Source organism: Erinaceus europaeus, chromosome 14 (assembly GCF_950295315.1).
Source record: "Erinaceus europaeus chromosome 14, mEriEur2.1, whole genome shotgun sequence".
Classification (NCBI taxonomy): domain Eukaryota; kingdom Metazoa; phylum Chordata; class Mammalia; order Eulipotyphla; family Erinaceidae; genus Erinaceus; species Erinaceus europaeus.
In genome coordinates this window covers 23,444,641-23,460,903 of record NC_080175.1, presented here as the reverse complement: position 1 = coordinate 23,460,903, position 16,263 = coordinate 23,444,641, and the positions used below count along the sequence as shown (strand labels likewise).

General features: G+C 40.1%; 1 protein-coding gene across 1 annotated transcript in view; it reads left to right on the top strand.

Annotated features, from left to right (window-relative positions):
* The window catches only part of SORCS3 (sortilin related VPS10 domain containing receptor 3), a 795,336-nt gene that overhangs the window by 319,966 nt on the left and 459,107 nt on the right, over window positions 1-16,263 (top strand). Inside the window, exon 3 of the mRNA XM_007530390.3 lies at window positions 2,791-2,890. Within this exon, the coding sequence (XP_007530452.2) occupies window positions 2,791-2,890 (100 nt within the window). The remainder of the gene's footprint in view (window positions 1-2,790; window positions 2,891-16,263) is intronic.

Here is a 16,263-nt window from a genome sequence, read left to right as displayed (position 1 = left end):
TTGCAACCATATTGAGTTAACTGTGCCTTAACCAGTGTGTTTTATTTTATTTTTTGCATTTGTATTAGGACTTTAATAATGATTTACACAATTATTAGATAATAGGGGTATTCTACATAACTCCTACCAGCAAAGTTATGCCCCCCCATAATAACCACCATACTTCTCCCAAAGTCTTAGATATGGGTGGGATATATATAATATATATACATAATTTTTATTATTTTTATTTATGTATTGGCTAGAGAAAGCCAGAGATTGATAGGGAAGGAGAGGGAAAAGAGACAAAGTAACCACCTGAAGAACTGCTTCACCACTCGTGAAGCTTCCCCATGCTGGTGGGGACCGGGGGCTCGAACCTGGGTCCTTGTGCCTTGTCATGTGCCCTCAACCAGATGTACCACTCCCTAGCCCCTAATATGTATATCTTTTCCAAGCCACTCCTACACCTAATATGACTTCTGGGTGTCCTTCTTTATTCCTCTTCCCTCTCAGGAAAACAGGGTCAGGAATATATATTTCCAAGTTTATGTCCTTCAATTCTCCATATTCCATATATGAGTGAAATCATCTAGTAGCTGTTCTTGACCATCAGTTCCATCAGTTTTTCACCAAAACACTATTTTTTCAATTGTTGAGTAATACTCCATTGAGTATGTCCCATGACAGCAACCTCCTCTTCCTCCTTCTCCACCTTCTCTTCCTCTTCTTTCTCCCTCTTTGTACTTATAAGACTCAAGTGATTCTTATTCCTTTCTTAGATGCTTTTTTCCTCCTTACTCTATCAAAGTATTCCTCATAGTTTTTTTTTTTCTTCAACTTTATTTTTTTTTTTGATAGGACAGAAAGAGATTGAGAAGGAAGTATAGATAGAGAAGGAGAGAGAAAGACAGACACCTACAGACCGGCTTTACCTCTTGTGAGGCAAACCTCCCCTACAGGTGGAGAGCCTGGGGTTGGAGCCAGGATCTTTGCACAGGTTCTTGCACTTCGTACTATCATGTGCTTAGCCCAGTGCACCACCACCCAGCTCCCTCCTCAGTTTTTTCTTTTTTCCTTTTTCAGATATTTCAGAATACAGGTCCTGAGCTCTATCACTGAGGTTAATCTCAGGCCATAATCTACATTTATTTTCTAGCATTTCTCTATGTCTCCATCCTGTTAGCAAATTTTCCATATGTTAATTCTTGCTTCCTTTACATAACATGTGAGATTAAATGATCCCCACTTTTCAGATCAGAAACCTGAGACTCCAGCAAGTTCAGTAACTGGCACTTGGTTGTGTAATCAAAAAGCTACTAAGCTAGGAATGAAACTAAAATTTTGCTACACCTAGAGTTCATGCTTTTTTTTTTTTTTTTTTTTTTTTTTTTTTTTTTTTTTTTACCATAGCATTCTCTAAAGTTTCTTGGTTTGGAGGAACTACTTGCATTATGGTTATGGAAATAGAACACACACACACACACACACACACACACACACACACACACACACACACACACACACACACACACGAGTCATGGTAGTGCTGGAAATTTAAGGAGGAATGCACAGGGCATGTATGCTTTGGTGAATAATGTGGGGAATCCATTTTGGTTGCGAAAAGGAATGAGCGATTGAATGGGAAGAGGGCTGCTGAAGGGAATGTGGGAATTTAAGCCAGGCTGGAGCCATTGGGCAGGGTGGATGGAGATAGGGGAAGTTCTTAATGATTGTCACACAGTTTGGCTACAGATTTACAAAGTGAAGGGCCAGAACAGGAGAAAATTAGCAAAATAAAACATCAAGGGACAGAGAGAGACAGGAAGTCACTTGGGGAGGGACAGAGCCAGAGGAACTGAAATATGAAGCCAAATGCAAGCAACTTATAAGGCCACTTCAAAGTTCCAAAGTTCCAGTGGGAGAAGTGTTGATATTCTAGTCAAGTGTCATGATGGGAACATGATAATAATGATTTGAAAAGTGAGGGTGATTGGTGTGGGTGTGGGAGTGGGAAATATAGGCCAGAGTGTGGCAGAGAGTTTAGCTGATGAGCCTCAGATCTTGACGCCAGCTCTCTCCTTCCTTCCCATGGCAGGACAAGATGGAGAGTTAGGGCTTCTGAGTTGGCCTGCTCTTGTTTTCTGAGTTCTGCTTTGTGGTTTTGGTACAAGGTCAGAGCCCTGGAAAATTAGGCCCAAAGGAAGAGCAGGTAGCCAGCAGGATAATTGGCCTGATGGATGACTGGCAGCAATTCAATGTCATTGACTTTCCATTCTGACACACCGTTGCTCCTGTGTAAAGCACCCGGCCCTCTGCCCAGTGAAGCCTGGTTTGAGTGTTGGATGCTGCAAGCCATTGGGGACTGAACTTTCTTCCCTGCTGAGGGTTCTCTGGCTTCCGTCCCAGTTGAGGGGCTGTAAAGTTGTTGCACTCTAGTGACCTCAAAGCTTACCTGACCCTATCCCTGTGACCTGGCACAGCTCCCATTAGTGGAAACTCCTGTCCATTCACAGTACCACATAGACTGAGTGCCCCAGGGGGATCAGATTCCAACAGCTTCTCTTACCATGTGGCTTTACAGTGCGCTGAAAAGTAGGTCTTGGAGAAAGGCCCCGAGCAAAGCAGGTAATTTCAGATGCAGATATGAGTCCAGTGGATCATCTAAAAGTCATGTCACCTTTGAACTATGTAGAATTCATGTGATTTGGTAACAAAGATGCAGACTGAAAGAGAGCCTGGCTCTCCTTTAAACATGATCCCTCAGGTGGTAAAACAATCTCTCCTTTTCTGTGTCTCCCTCACCTGCAGATCGACTGATTATGGTACCACCTATGAAAAGCTGAATGACAAAGTGGGTCTGAAGACTGTCCTTAGTTACCTCTACGTCAACCCCACCAACAAAAGGAAGGTAAGAGGAGGACTCATTGGGCCCTGTGCTTTCCCTGGGGCCCCAGGGTTGTGTTCGACCTGCAGTGAAAGAGAAAGCCAGTAGCTGCAGAGTTGTTTCTATATTCTGAAAACATCTTGATTCTAACAGCCTACATAGTAGTGCATTAAGACTAGCATAGCAATATGAAAACTCTATGAAGGTGTGTCTCTGTGCTGTGCTGGATCTGTACCTTGTAGGACTTTGCTCAGTTGTCCTCACAATAAACCTAATTGGCTGAAATTTGAAAATGATATTGTGTTCTTCTCATTTGGCAGGTGAAGAAATTTTAACTCAGAGTTTTAGTAAGTGTCTAGGCTGAAGTCAGTTGGTGGTAAGAAACAGAGATGGAATGGGCGTTGGTCTTCTCCTTGGCTTCCATGGAGTCTCTGGTTTCAAAGAGCTTCTCACAGAAGGAAGCTCAGGGCCAGCAGTAGTTCGCCTGGATAGTGCTCCTGCTTTGTCATCTGTGCTACTCAGGTCCAATCTTGGCCCTCATAGCAATGGAGGAAGCTTCGGTGCTAAGTTGTCTTTCCCTCTCTCCCTCTGTCCCTTTCTATCAGAAAAAGTTCCCAGTGACAACAAATGTAACATAAAGGAGAGTGTCCATATTTGCTAAGAGGTTTGAGTACCTGTGGATCCTACAACTCAATCCAGAGCTGCTTCTGAGGTCTTGAGGGCAGCCCTGGCTCAGCTCATCTGTGTCTCTCTTTCTCCTGATTTAACATCAAGCATATGGTAGGATTGAGGAAGGGCAAACTTTGGTCATGGAGATCTGCTGGGAAGAGGGGACTGGATTTCATGTAATGATATATGGGTTGTTTTAGAAAAATAAATCCAGGAAGCTGGGCAGATAGCATACTGCTTATTCAGAAGATTTGCGTGTATGAAGCACTGAGGTCCTAGGTTCAAGTCCCAGAACCACCATAGGCCAGAGCTGAGCAATGCTCCCATGTTTGTATATCTCTCCCTCCCTCCCTACCTTCCACCCTCCTTCTTTCTCCATCTCCCAGCCTCTCTCCCTCCCCCTTTCCCTCTCCCACCTCCATCTCCCTCTTCCCTCATTAAGATGAATGAATATTTTTTAAAAAAAGAAAAGTATATTCGAAAGAAGAACAGTAGGGCTCTGGGGAGGTGGGGCTCCTGGACACATTGGTGGGGTCGTCTGCCCAGGGAAGTCAGGTTTGCATCATGGTAGCATCTGGAACCTGGTGGCTGAAAAAGAGTCCCATAGAAACATATGTAAAAATCTCATCTGCTATATTATTACCTATAGGTCTCTGATTATTAAACAGTTTGCTCTGCTTTATATCTTAATGCAAATTGGTGGCTGAAAAACATTAAGATATAAAGCAGAACAAATTGTTTAATAATCAGGGACCTATAGGTAATAATATAGCAGATGAGATTTTGGGTCTTTGTTGCTGGAAGAAGTTAGGAAGTCTATTTTTATGTATATATCTATGGGCCTGTGACTTCACTAATTTTGCCTTGGCTGGACAGCTAACATACAGGTGGACTAAAAGCATTTTCTGGGAAGGTTGTTTCAGATTTAGGAATGGGACCAGAAAGCTGGATCAGAACAGAGAAGATCCCAAATATGGAAAAAGTATATAAATACCATTAACTGTAAACCTCCATTGATCTTGACCCAGGACTCTGTCTATTGGTATTTAGCACAGGAGACAGAGCTCACATTCCATGGTCACAGATAGGAACATTGTAGGCTGTGCTACACTACTAGGGAAAAACAGAAACAGGCTGGTGTTATGGATTGACCTTCCAATGTCCATGTTCAGTGGAGAAGATATTATAGAAGCCAGACCTCCCACCTTCTGCACCCCATAAAGATCATTGGTCTATACCCCCAGAATAATAAAGAATAGGGGACCTTCCAGTGGAGGGGATGGGATACAGAACTCTAGCAGTGGGAGTATAGATCAAAGATCTTTATGAGGTGTGGCACAATCTTATGGCTCTTCATTAAATTACTAACAACAACAACAACAACAACAAAAGAACAGTAAACTCAGTAAAGCAGGTTGACTTTGGGGAGAGATTATCTTCTTGCAGATAGGAAGGCAAGGTTATTAGAAACTTAGGCAGAACTAGTCTCAGTGAATATGAGATGTCTAAAGGTCATTTCCATGGGGTTTTGTTTGTTGCAGCCTATTATATGGTACCAGGAAATTAATTCAGGACTTCATGCATGTACAGTACTGTTGGGCAGATTTTCTACACCAGTCTTTACCCATTTCTGTTGTTTATTTTGTTTTTTGTTTTTGTTTTTGAGGAGACAAAGAGGAAAGTTTTCAGAGCACCACTCTAGCATCCATGGAACTCCCCAGTGACATTTTTGCTTTGTTGTGATGCTGGGATTCAAGCCAGAGGCCCCCCCCCCACACACACACACACACAGGAGTGCATAAACTCTACTGGAAGAGCTATCTCCTGGTCCTTTGTGTTTCCAGTTTTTCTCTGTCACTCTGGGTCTTCACTGCTCTCAGCTGTTTTAGACAGAGAAAGTGAGAGATGCACCAAGGCTTCCTTCAGTGTCATAGTATTCCTGTGTAGTATACTGAGTGCTTGATCCAGAGTCGCACACAGGGCAAAGGAGATACCCTCAAAGATGAGGTCTGTCTCCCAGCCCCTTGTCCTCTGCATGCATAAAATCTAAAAATGGTGTACTCATACTTTCCTTCTGATTTGTATTTCCCAAGGAATTTAAAATCTCTTCTATCACCAAGGGAAACTCAGTGAGATTTTTTTTTACCATTGTGAAGATGCCTCCAATCTCTGCATCCAATGTAGTGAGCTCCAAGCTTACTATGTGGCTTAGAATGATGTTGCTTATACTGCTCAAAAGAAGTCCAAGCTTTAGTTCAGATGCTTAGCACCATAATCTGCATCCCTGAATGTTCCCTTCACTCTTAGCTTCCAAGACCCTTAAACTTTCTGGGCAAAGCAGGCAGCAGATTAGTGGCTCCTGGGGTATAGAGGTGATCAATGCCCAACAATCCAGTCAACTCTCAGATCTGAAATTGTGCCCATAGCTTAGTGCCAAAATCTTGATTATCAGAACAGTTGTTTAGACACTACTTACTGGTCCGAGCTGAGAAGTGTCCCTTTGCTTTGACCCAAGAGATTACCATTTTTTTCCACAATTTCATTATTGTTATGAATTATTTAGCTGGAAAGGACCATAGATTTCCTCTTTGTGAATGATTATTGATAGTTTTTGAATTGAGGTTCTTTCTGTAAATGTAAATAATGTTGTAGACCTCATCTGTAGAAACATATACCTGCACACAATACTTTGAAAATAAATTTTGGAGTTTTTAAATGTCTTGTCTTACACCTATTACTCAAGGTGTTTATGAGGTCTTTGTTGCGAATCTGAAATCTATTTTCATTTAGATATGTTTCTTTTGCTGTTTCAATCTTTTCAGTTTGGTGAAGTCCCACTTTAAATTTTTTTTTCTTTGCCGTGGGAGTTGATACCCCAAACAAGCTTGACAAATTCCAAAGGCATTCTCTTGGTGAGGGTGTAAATTAATACAATTTTGGATAGCAGTAGAGTGATTCCCAAAATAATTTTTAAAAAATCTATATTATATAGTTATTGTACTCCTAAATATTCAATACCATATATATGTTATATATGATATATGTATGATATATATATATATATATATATATATATATATATATATATATATATATGCATTATTTGTTATGGCCAAGAACTTAGAATTAACCTAGACATCTAGCTTCTCGTAAATGCACAAAGAAGATGTAGTATAAACATGAAATGGGATACTATTTGACTATAAGGAAAGATTAGATCTTGCCATTTTCAACAACATGGATGGACCTAGAGGGTTTTAGACTTACTGAAATTAGCCATATGGAGAAAGAAATACACCATATGCATTGACACATATGTTGTATAGTGAGGAAATGAGCACATGACTTAAATACAACAAAAATACACTTCTGGATTATAAGACCAATTAATGATCACCAGAAATGAAGGGGGAATAGAAATAGGTAAATCTGATAAAGCGACATTTGTATGGTGAAGGACAGTACTGGAATTTCAGTGGTGAATTTAATGTAAGTACAGTCTTTGAGACACATCTTTGAGGCGTGGCCATGGAGTAACAGGGACCAAAACCACTCTCCCCCAAGACAACAAATACCTGCAACCAAAGAACTAAACAAAACTTACCAATTACAGTTGAGACATTTGCAGAAGCACTGTAGCCTCAGGTTGTCAAGCATGGTTGAGGTGATACGAGATGCACGGAAGGAAACCAAACACAAAGAATTAAGAGGCATAGCAGAGGATTGTGCCACTTTCCTTTATGTGCAGCAGTAGTCAAAACACACTGCCAGCTGGTGAGATAAGGGAACTTTTCAACTTTGAGTCCACGAACTCAAGGGTATTAATCTACTGAATTAAAGGCAAGGATACACCTAAAAAGCAGGGAGCATTTGTAACTAGAAAAAGTCCAGTCTGTTGTCAAAACATAAAGTGGCAGATGGTGGCTGCATCCCTGCAGTAACCCCCTAAGGCTTGATTTCAGAATGAAATCATATAGAGAAACCATGAATATGCCCCACAGGAGTACAAAAAAAAAGTTCAGGGGAAGAAGAAACCTAGTACCAGTCTCCCCCTCCTCCAGCATCAACAAAGTCCAGAAATCACAATAATACCACTTGCTGACCAGCAATCAGGAGCACAATAAATGTGTAAACAAAAGTATTGCAGAAACAATCTACCAAGCATGCCAAATCAGACAAACATAAATGAAGCAGAAAAGCTGAAGGGAAAAATAAACATGGACAGGGGTCAGAAAGTGATGCACCTGGTTAAGCACACACATGACAGTGTGCAAGGACACAAGTCCCAGACCCTAGTCCCCACCTGCACCAGGGGGGGGCTTTATGAGTGGTGAAGCAGTGCTGTGGTATCTCTCTGTCTCTTTCCCTCTCACTCTCTTCCCCCCTTCTCAATTTCTCTCTGTCTCTATCAATAAAAAATAAATAATAGTTTTGAAAAATAAAATACAAACATGGAGAGATTATCAGAGAAAGATTACGGAAATGCCATTATAAGAACTCTCAAGAATATAAGCATAACATGGAAAACACATTCAAGAGTTGAAAGAATATTTCACTAAAGACTTTCACTAAAGAATATTTCACTAAACACAAAAGAAGAGCTTCAAACTGAGTTCTCTAAGAAACTAGAAAGCATGAAACAAGAACTTCAGTGAGAGTTCTCTAAGAAATTAGAAAACACGAAAGAAGAACTTGAATCCGAGTTCACTAGACAGTTAGGCATGAAAGAAAAACTTCAAACAGAATTGCAGGGTGTGAAAGACTTTGATTGCAGGATTGTAGATAGCTCGGGAAGTTGATTGACTCATGCTTAAGAAAGAATTTATAAGCTAGGAGATACAATTTACTCACTTCTTCAATTTACAGATGAGGGAGAGGAAAGGTTTAGAAAGAATGAAGTGATTCTCTGTGAAATTGCAGACTCCATCAAAATTTCAAATGTAAAAGTGATAGGGATTACCAAAGAAGAGGACAGTGTGAAACAAACGGAGACCATATTCAGGATATTTTTGACTGAGAATATTCCTCACTTAGGCACTCCTTAAAACATAGTCATTCAAGAAGAAGAGAGTACACCCAGGCACATGAATATAAAATGAGAACAATAAGAGACATCACTGTAAAACTATCAAAACTCATTGACAAAGGAAAAGTACAGTCTGCTAGAGAAAGGAAATAAATTACATACAAAGGTAGAGTTATCCGGCTTTCATCAGACTTTTGTTTACTAGCCCTAGAGGCAAGGAGAGAGTGGAATGGCATATGCAAAGTGCTAAAAGAGAGGGAATTCCAGCCATGGATTTTGTATCCTGCAAAATTATATTTCAAATAAGAGAGAGAAGCAAAGGTCTCAGATATCTATACCCTAAAGGAATTTGCCATTATCAGTGCTAACTTACAAGAATTACTGAACAAAGTCTCACAAGAAAAGAAGAACAAAAAGGAATGCATGTTCTGGGTGAGGTGAACAGCAGTAGACTAGAAATAAGAACACGATGACATTGTAAAGAACAATAAAACAGGGAAGAAGAGGGGACTAATTGACAAATTCTTTGGAAAAATGTTATTTAATGAAGACCAACTTAACAAAGACTTTTCTTTTCTTTTCTTTTCTTTTTTCCTCCAGGGTTGTTGCTGGGCTCAGTGCCTGCACCATGAATCCACCGCTCCTGGAGGCCATTTTTCCCCCTTTTTGTTGCCCTAGTTGTTGCATCCTCGTTGCGGTTATTATTGCCATTGTTGACGTTGCTTTGTTGTTGGATAGGACAGAGAGAAATGGAGAGAGGAGGGGAAGACAGAGAGAGAGGGGAGTCGCCTGTGAAGCGACTCCCCTGCAGGTGGGGAGCCGGGGGCTCGAACCGGGATCCTTACGCTGGTCCCTGCGCTTTGCGCCACGTGCACTTAACCCACTGTGCCACTGCCCGACTCCCAAAGACTTTTATTTTCATACACTGTTAGTTATTATACTTATAGTAGCTACAATACAAAATAAGGAACAGAAATTTACAGAAAATACAAGAGAAATTAATGAGGAACTCATCAAAGAAATTCATCCCCACAAAATGACAGAAACAAATGGACAAAGAATCAATAATTTAAAACAATCTCAAGTCAAAAATCAGAATGAACATAAGAAAACCACATATTACAATTATCACCCTAAATATGAATGAATTCACCTGCCAAACCACTCAATTAGTGATTTACCAAACTAAATCATTAAACTGATTAAAGAATAGGGTGAATCCATTCTATGTCTTCAGGAAAGACACATTCAAAGATAAGACATATGGGAGCTTACTGTAAGAGGCTGGAGCAAGAGGTTCCAAGCTAATAATTCAGATAAAAAGGAAAGTACAGCTATTGTGTTCGCAGATAAAATAGACTTTGAGGTAAAGAAAGCAACCAGAGACAGAGAAAGACACTACATGATGGCCAAATGATTAATCCAACAAGAAGACATAACAATTATAAATATATATTCCCCCAAATCATCAGCACCTAAATATATAAAACAAATGCTTAATGAACTTAAAGAAGACATTGACAGCAACACAATAATAGTAGGCGATCTTAATATACTACTCACAGCAAGAAACAGATCATCTGAACAAAAAATTTAATAGAGAAACAGCAGTCTCTCTTTCTCTTTTTTTTTTTTTTGCCTCTAGGTTTATTGCTGAGGCTTGGTGCCTATACTACAATTCCACTGCTCATGGTGGCCATTTTTATGTTTTATTGAATAGGAAAGAGAGAAATTGAGAGAAAGGGAGATAGAGAGGGAGAAAGAAAAACCTACTTTTTCACCACTACTTTTTTTCACCACTTGTGAAGCATCCCCCCTGCAGGTGGGGAGCCAGGGGCTCAAACCTAGATCACTTTGTGGGTCCTTCTACTTAGTACTATGTGCATTTAACTGGGTGCTCTACCAGTTGATTCCCAGAAATAGCAATCTTCAATGAAATAATTTTCTAAATAGACCTAACATACACACACACACACACACACACACACACACACACACACACACACACATATATATATATATATATATATATATATATATATATATATATACAGAAAATTTCAATTCAAAGGAAATACACAATCTTCTCAAGTCCACATAGACCATTCACAAGGACTAACCATATACTGGGTCACAATACAGCCTAAACAAATATGTAAATATTAAAATTATAAAATGACTCTTCTCAGACTACACTGTTATACAGCTAGAAATCAACAAAGAAAGAAAGGAAGAAAGAAAGAAAGAAAGAAAGAAAGAAAGAAAGAAAGAAAGAAAGAAAGAACTGTTCTAAAGTCTGGAGACTAAACAATATGCTTCTGAATAATACATGGGTCACTGAAGAGATTAAAAAAAATAAATTAAGAATTACCTCAACACCAATGAAAACAAAGAAACCAGGTATCAGACCCTATGGGATACAGCAAAAGCATTCCTCAGAGGAAAGTTCATAGCAATACAGGTACACATTAATTAAGAAGAAAATCACTATTAAGCCATCTTACAACCCAACTGAGCCAGCTGGAAAAGGAGCAACATAGAGACCTAGGAGTCAGCAGGAAACAGGAAATAGTTAAAATCAGAGCAGAAATTAGTGAAATAGAAAACAAAAGACCATTAGGAAAATTAATGAAACCAAGATCTGGTTCTTTGAAAGGATAAATAAAATATATAAACCACTATCTACACTCACTTAGGGAAAAAAAAAAAAGAGAAAACTGGTAAAATCACTCAGAAATGAGAGAGGAGATATAATAATAGATGAAGCAGAGATACAAGAGACATATATATGGAAATAAATTTGAAATCAACCCATTCTTAGAGTCATACCAATTGCCAGTCTTAACACAATCTTGACACAAACTTAACAGGCAAATCACTAGTAAAGAAATTGAAACAATAATCAAAAGTTTCCCCAAGGACACAAGTCCTGGTCCAAATGCCTATATTATTTGGATAAAATATTAAAAGAGGTAACACCCATCCTCCTCATTCTCTTACAGAAAGTAGAAGAAGAGGAAACATTTCCAAACATTCTATGAGGCTAACATCACTCTGATCCCCAAAACAGGAAAGGACTCAACTAAAAAAAAAAAAAGAAAGAAAAAAGAAAACTATAGACCTGATTTCTGATGGACATCGAAAGATCCTCAACAAACATATTAAGAAAATAATCCACCAGAACCAAATTGGATTCATACATGGGAAACAGGGATAGTTCAACATCTGCAAGTCATTCAATGTAATTGACTATTATCAACAGAAAGAAAGAAAAAATCACGAGTATATAAATTGATGAGTAAAATTGAGTATATAAATTATCATGATAATGAATAAAAGGCATTTGGCTAGATCCAACACCCATTTATGACAGAGATCATCAAGAAATTGGAAGTAGAAGGAAAAGTCCTAACATAACACAGTTTTTCTCTCATTAAAGAAGAAATGGAGGCCTGCAGAGGACAAATGTCTCACCTGTGCTACACATCTGGTTAGTAAATGAGTTGGGAGTGGATCTGGTCACTGTTAGTGTGTAGCTTCTTCCAACCCACACACTTCACATGAGGGGCAAGTGAAATCATAGGGGCTGTGTGTACGAGTTAGCTAGGTATTATACGCATGAAAGATATACTCTTCAGCTCCAATCTCTGACATATGTCTCAACCACATCAGAATTAATTGTATCGTCAGATCAATGATAAATCAGTCATCATGGTGAGGAAGGGCCATACTTGTTTGCCCCTATCATGGTGAGGAAGGGTCACACCTGTGTGCACCCATCTTGGTAATCATCTCTGGGGTATGTATACTTCTTGTTGGAGTATCCTACTCATCATTGCATCTCTTAGGTTTGTTCTTTTTTTCTTTCCTCTGTAGTAGGTGGTTTTGGGTACATTTAATATACCGTAGGGGTATTTAGAAGTATAGGGAACTTAAGGATGGGTTGAGTCAGATGCTAAGATTTGAAAAGATGTTACTCTGGGATCTGGAGACCAGTAATGCAGAAATGCCACCTCATTTGTTCTTTCCAGTGGTGACATCTCAACCTTGGACTCTCTGGACAACTTTTCACAGGAATTATTGCCCATTGTAATGCAAAGTAAGCCTATTGTGTTTGTATTCTCTAAGAAACAATTAAGTGCAACCAACCCCCACCTAAGAGGCACAGCAAGCCAGAAAATTAAAAGTGTAGACATTTTTTTTTTTCACTGACAGTGGAGAAAGACAAACCACAGACTAATAATGTGGGCTTTTGTAAATAATAGTAGATATTAATTTTCTAAAAAGACTTTGTGATCAATCAGTACTTTCTGAATCATTCAAGGAAAGGTGAAAATAGATTCTGCTTGATTTTATTCTTAAGTGTTTTTTATTGTATCATGATAATCTGGACACTGATGATGTACAAATATCAACATGGTGACTTTCCTTTAACCAGAATATTCTGTAATCAAACTACCCTTTTCCAGCCACTTAGGAAAAATGGCAGATATAAATTATAAACAAAAGCTTCTCATCTTATTTATTGGTTTAGTGCTCTGGGTCGCTCTGACCTCACAATGTAACTTGGAAAAAAAACAGTTTTCTTCTTAAATGTATCTTAAAGTTTAAACTTGTAGTTGGTATTCTGGTTTCTTATTTTTGACTTGCATTATGTAAGTTTTTTTTTATTATTATTCCATTAGTATCCTGCTTCTCTTTAGTTCCCTATGCTCATACTGCTCATTGACCAGTGAGTGCGAGTCGTTTTTGGTATTTTTTCAGTTCATCTTGTGAAACACTTGCTTTTTACCTAATGTGTTATTTATTTAACAGAGGGCTCTTGCTTTCCTTAGAGCCTGTGAGTATACTGAGGCCTGTTGCCCCTGGCAAAACAGTAAAGTGGGCTTGCATTTATATAGCTGTTCCCAAAGCTAGTTGTTGATTTTCTAACACTTTTTGACAATTTCAAGTCTCCAAATGCAGATCACTAATAAACCATTAGGTTGAAAATAGATGTGCTAATATGTGCATAGTCTCTTTCTAAAAGTAATACCATTAGTTAGTATTAAGTAGCTACTATTCTGTTATTTAGGAGCTTAATCCATGAAATCTTCAATCCCCCAAGCCTCTTTAGTGCTGTTACTTCTTCTTCTAGCGTTTGCCCTTCTTCCGTAGCCAGTCAACAGCATCAGGTTGAGCCTGATGTAAAGTTTCGAGACCTCCTTTGAATCTGGAGAGGTGGCAGTTGTTGACTATGTGGGTCATAGTCTGTCTGTAGCCGCAGGGGCAGTTCAGGTCATCTCTGGCTCCCCAGCGATGGAACATAGCGGTGCACTGGCCATGGCCTGTTCGATAGCGATTGAGGAGGGCCCAATCATAACGTGCTGGGTCAAAGCCGGGTTGACGCTTGCAGGGGGTCTGTGATGAGGTGTTTGTTCTTTACCTCAGCTGACTGCCAACTCTGTTTCCAAGAGTCTGGAACAGAGAAGTTCAGTGTAGGCGTAGGGGACCAGATTGGGTGACGAGACGTCAAGCGTTGGACAGGGTGGGCGAAGATATCCGCGTATATTGGCAGGTCCGGTCGAGCGTATACGTGGGAAATGAACTTAGATGATACCGCATCCCGACGAATATCTGGCGGGGCGATGTTGCTAAGAACTGGCAGCCATGGAACCAGGGTGGAACGGATGGTTCCAGAAATGATCCTCATGGAGGAATATAATTTGGAATCGACCAAGTGGACATGGGGGCTACGGAACCATACTGGGGCACAGTATTCTGCAGTGGAATAGCATAATGCCAGAGATGATGATCGTAGTGTGGAAGCGCTTGCGCCCCATGAGGAGCTGGCCAGTCTTGCAATGATGTTATTCCTCGCGCCCACCTTTGCTGCAGTTTTTATGAGATGTTTGTGAAATGACAGGGTGCGATCGAGAGTAATGCCAAGATAGACTGGCTGGGCTTCATGCCGGATTCTCGTACCGCCAAGCTGCACATTAAGCTCACGCTAGGCCGAGGCATGGTGTAGATAGAAAACAGATGATACCGTTTTTGCAGTGCTAGGGATTAGTCGCCATTTTTTACAATAATCAGATATCAGAGACATGTCTTTCGTGAGTGTTTCCTCAAGGATGTCAAACTTGGATGCCTGAGTTGCACAGCAGATGTCATCGGCGTAGATGAACTTCCTTGAAGAAGTTTCTGGGAGGTCAATGATGTAAATATTAAATAGTGTAGGAGCCAGAACAGAGCCCTGGGGAAGGCCACTTGAGATAAGTCTCCATCTGCTAGACTTGTCACCCAGATGCACCCGGAATCTTCTGTTTTGGAGAAGAAATGATACAGTGTTGGCCACCCATCGAGGCAGGCATCTTGAGATCTTGACTGGGAGACCATGGTGCCAGACCGTGTCATAGGCTGCTGTGAGATCAACAAAGACAGCACCCGTCTTTAAATTCTTCTGGAATCCATTTTCATTGTAAGTTGAGAGGGCCAGGGCTTGTTCGCAGGTAGATCTTCCTGGGTGGAAACCATCTTGGGCAGGTGATAGGAATTTCTCTGTAAGATGAGAAATACGTGACAGAAGCAGCCTCTCAAGGAGTTTGTAACACACTAGTGCTCTTACTAATAAATGGTGACTCTGCAGCCTTCTCATTGGATTTTTGGGGAACAATCAGTTAGGATACATCTAGCAATGCTGACTTCCTTTAAGGAGGCTGAGATTAGGATTAGTAGCATTGCCTTTCTCATTAACAATGAACAGAATGTCAAAATTCCCTGTGCATATGAGAATGTTGATATAAAATGCTGGGAAGTTGTTCTAGACCATCCTACTGTGTGATGACATCAGCACTATTTTAATGACCTTGGCCTTTTCTAACTACATTTGATGTGATTTTTTTCACTCCTCACTGTTTGCTTTGTGCTGGACACTGGCCAATGAGCTCATTGCCTCGGTGATGTCTGAGTTGGGCACTTGGAAGATTAGGAACAGTGATAGTTCTGGAAGCAGGCATACATTTACCTCCTGCAGAGGGGGTTCTTTTGTGGTGAAGCTCTAGTTCACAGCTCCCCCTTTCTTCTGCAAGAGATAATGGTCTCTACATCTCTAGAGCTCATTGGTGTAGACCAGCTCTTGTCCTCAGGCCCATACAGAATGACAGATGCCAAGATCAAGTCCACAATTTAAAGAACTGTGCTTTGTACAAAGTGAAGGCTTTGCGTTTTAACTTCAGAGGAGCTTGACACTTTGGTCATCTATTTGAGAACAAATATTTGAGCAGAGAGGGAAATTCAGTCATGTTATGGTGAAATTTCTATGTTTCAAAAGTGGGTCCCACCTGCAGAATTATAAGCAGTGTTCTGGAAATGGCAGAGTGCACCCAAAGGTCTGCTTGCTAGTGAATGTGACCAAATTCTACACAGAAATTCTCTCTCTGTGTAAGGAAGGGCTATAAGGTCTAACATCACAATGGGATAATTGTGTGTTGTTTTTTTTTTTTCTCTAATAAGTCCAGACACTGAGCTATGTCCATTTTTGTTAGTTTTGGGAGGCAGAGCAGGGGTGTTATTTATGCATAGTTGCACAACTCCTGGGCTGATTTTTTATTTTATATACAGAGAGAGTGGTAGAAAAAGATGGAGAAGTACCACTAGGGCTTCCTCCAGGGCCTTGACACTTCCATGTGGTATCACAGTTTGGACACGTATGTGGCAAGAC